The sequence below is a fragment of the Pundamilia nyererei genome, unplaced genomic scaffold, assembly GCF_000239375.1.
Source record: "Pundamilia nyererei isolate P.nyererei 1_Seehausen unplaced genomic scaffold, PunNye1.0 scaffold00029, whole genome shotgun sequence".
Classification (NCBI taxonomy): Eukaryota; Metazoa; Chordata; class Actinopteri; order Cichliformes; family Cichlidae; genus Pundamilia; species Pundamilia nyererei.
The window spans coordinates 1,633,557-1,635,262 of record NW_005187430.1 but is presented as its reverse complement, the minus strand read 5'-3'; the positions used below and the strand labels follow the sequence as shown (position 1 = coordinate 1,635,262).

Genomic DNA, 1,706 nt, shown 5'->3' with positions numbered 1-1,706 from the left:
AAATATGTAATTTTATTTAAACGTGTATGATTATTTTATTGGTATATTATTGTTTATTACTTTTGTTTTTTTATATTTGCTATTATATTTGTTTATTTTATGTGAATTAATAGGGTAATATAACCAAGAAAATGAAGTGCTAGAGTAGCAATATAACATCAAGTTTACACACATTAAAGTTAGGAGGTATTTTAAAAGTAGGGTGGAAGTTAGAGAGATTTGGGATCTCAAGTGCATCCCTTTGTTTACAAAGTGACTGAGTAATGCATTCCAGTGATCATCAGACAGTAACGCAGCATGCTGAGATGGAGGAAAGAACAATAATGAAAGTAATGCTCTTATTAGTATCCAATAATTATTACAATTTATTCATTATAAGAATCAAAAGGGTTTATGGAAATATTTATGATGGACCACAAAACCCATGGAATCACAGTCATTCGGTTGTTTGATGGGTGTTTCGTAGGCCATGAGATTGTTTATCCACAGTGAATGAGAAACAATTTTTGAGTGACTTGATTGAGTTTGGCAAAGCAGTGATTGTTAAAAGAATTAACAAGGCACACAATGTTATCATCTGAAGAAGCTGAAGAAATATAAATAAAACTTGAATATAAGAGAATCATCACTAAAGCATGTGGCATAGAATGTTTTGAGAGCATTTTTAAGCCTCACTGAAAAACAACATGCATGGCGAATTGTTCAGTTAGGCAAAACAATTATTCCAAGGCATGACTAAAAGAGTGCCAGCAGCACCTCCCAGTCTAACTAAACAATAAATAAAAACAATACAGCACTCTGTCTGTGCCTGGCTGAGGGATTTCCATCCTTCTCTCTTCATTTTTCAGTTTTTCATGTGTTTGTAGAGACTGGTAGTGTCCCACAGTATCAGAAAGCCTTCATACACAATCCAGTTTTGGCCGATTACACAAAGAACCGACAAATTCTAAATCTCTTTTATTTTGTTTATATTGAAAGATGCACAACTCAGATACGAGTACATCAGTCTTTCTAGCTGCATTGGTAGACACAATAGTATGACATCTTGTCTCTGAGAAGGTGAGCTCAGCTTCAGAACTCCATCAGATGTGTGTATGGTCCATTGGTGTCAAGCTTCAGCACTTGTCTGTTACCATAGGTCCCGTGTTTTACTGTCACTTCAGCGCTGCTCTCAGCTACAGCAGCATTCAGCTCCTTCTCACACAGAGCAACGAATGCGCTGTACAGTCGCAGCCCATCCTCCTTGCTGATGTTGTTGTGGTACTGCATGCCTCTGCCTTTGGCCTTTCCTCCCAGCGTGGCCTGAGGGACAATCAGCAAACTCCCGGGAAGGTCCAACACTGACACCATCTTCCCAGAATCCGACTCGCTCAGCCGCAGGTTCAACAGCGTGGACACTGGACAGAGCGAGGACACAACTTTTTTATCATCTGTGGAGGGATTCACAGGGAAGCAGGCGTTCACTATTTAGATCAAAGAAAAAAGTAAAAAAATTCACTGACCCATCTTGGGTAGGATGTCATCTGTGGCTCCTTTGAAGAAGCAGATGTAGATCACCATCCCTCTTTCAATCTGAGAGTACAGATAAAAGCAGAAATGTTAAATACAGTAAAAATTATGTCCTTTCTCCAAGATGTTGCATCATGTGCAACACATATAAAGTCAAAATAAGAAAAGGTCCGACACACACATCCGTGAATCAATAT

At 38.5% G+C, this 1,706-nt stretch overlaps 1 protein-coding gene across 1 annotated transcript in view; it reads right to left on the bottom strand.

Annotated features, from left to right (window-relative positions):
• Positions 1 to 942: 942 nt before the first annotated feature.
• The window catches only part of dtd2 (D-aminoacyl-tRNA deacylase 2), a 15,052-nt gene continuing 14,288 nt past the window's right edge, over positions 943 to 1,706 (bottom strand). The window contains exons 2-3 of the mRNA XM_005728697.1: positions 1,503 to 1,572; positions 943 to 1,397 (exon numbers count right to left, since the gene is read on the bottom strand). Coding sequence (XP_005728754.1) covers positions 1,072 to 1,397; positions 1,503 to 1,572 — 396 coding nt within the window. The 3' untranslated portion in view covers positions 943 to 1,071. The remainder of the gene's footprint in view (positions 1,398 to 1,502; positions 1,573 to 1,706) is intronic.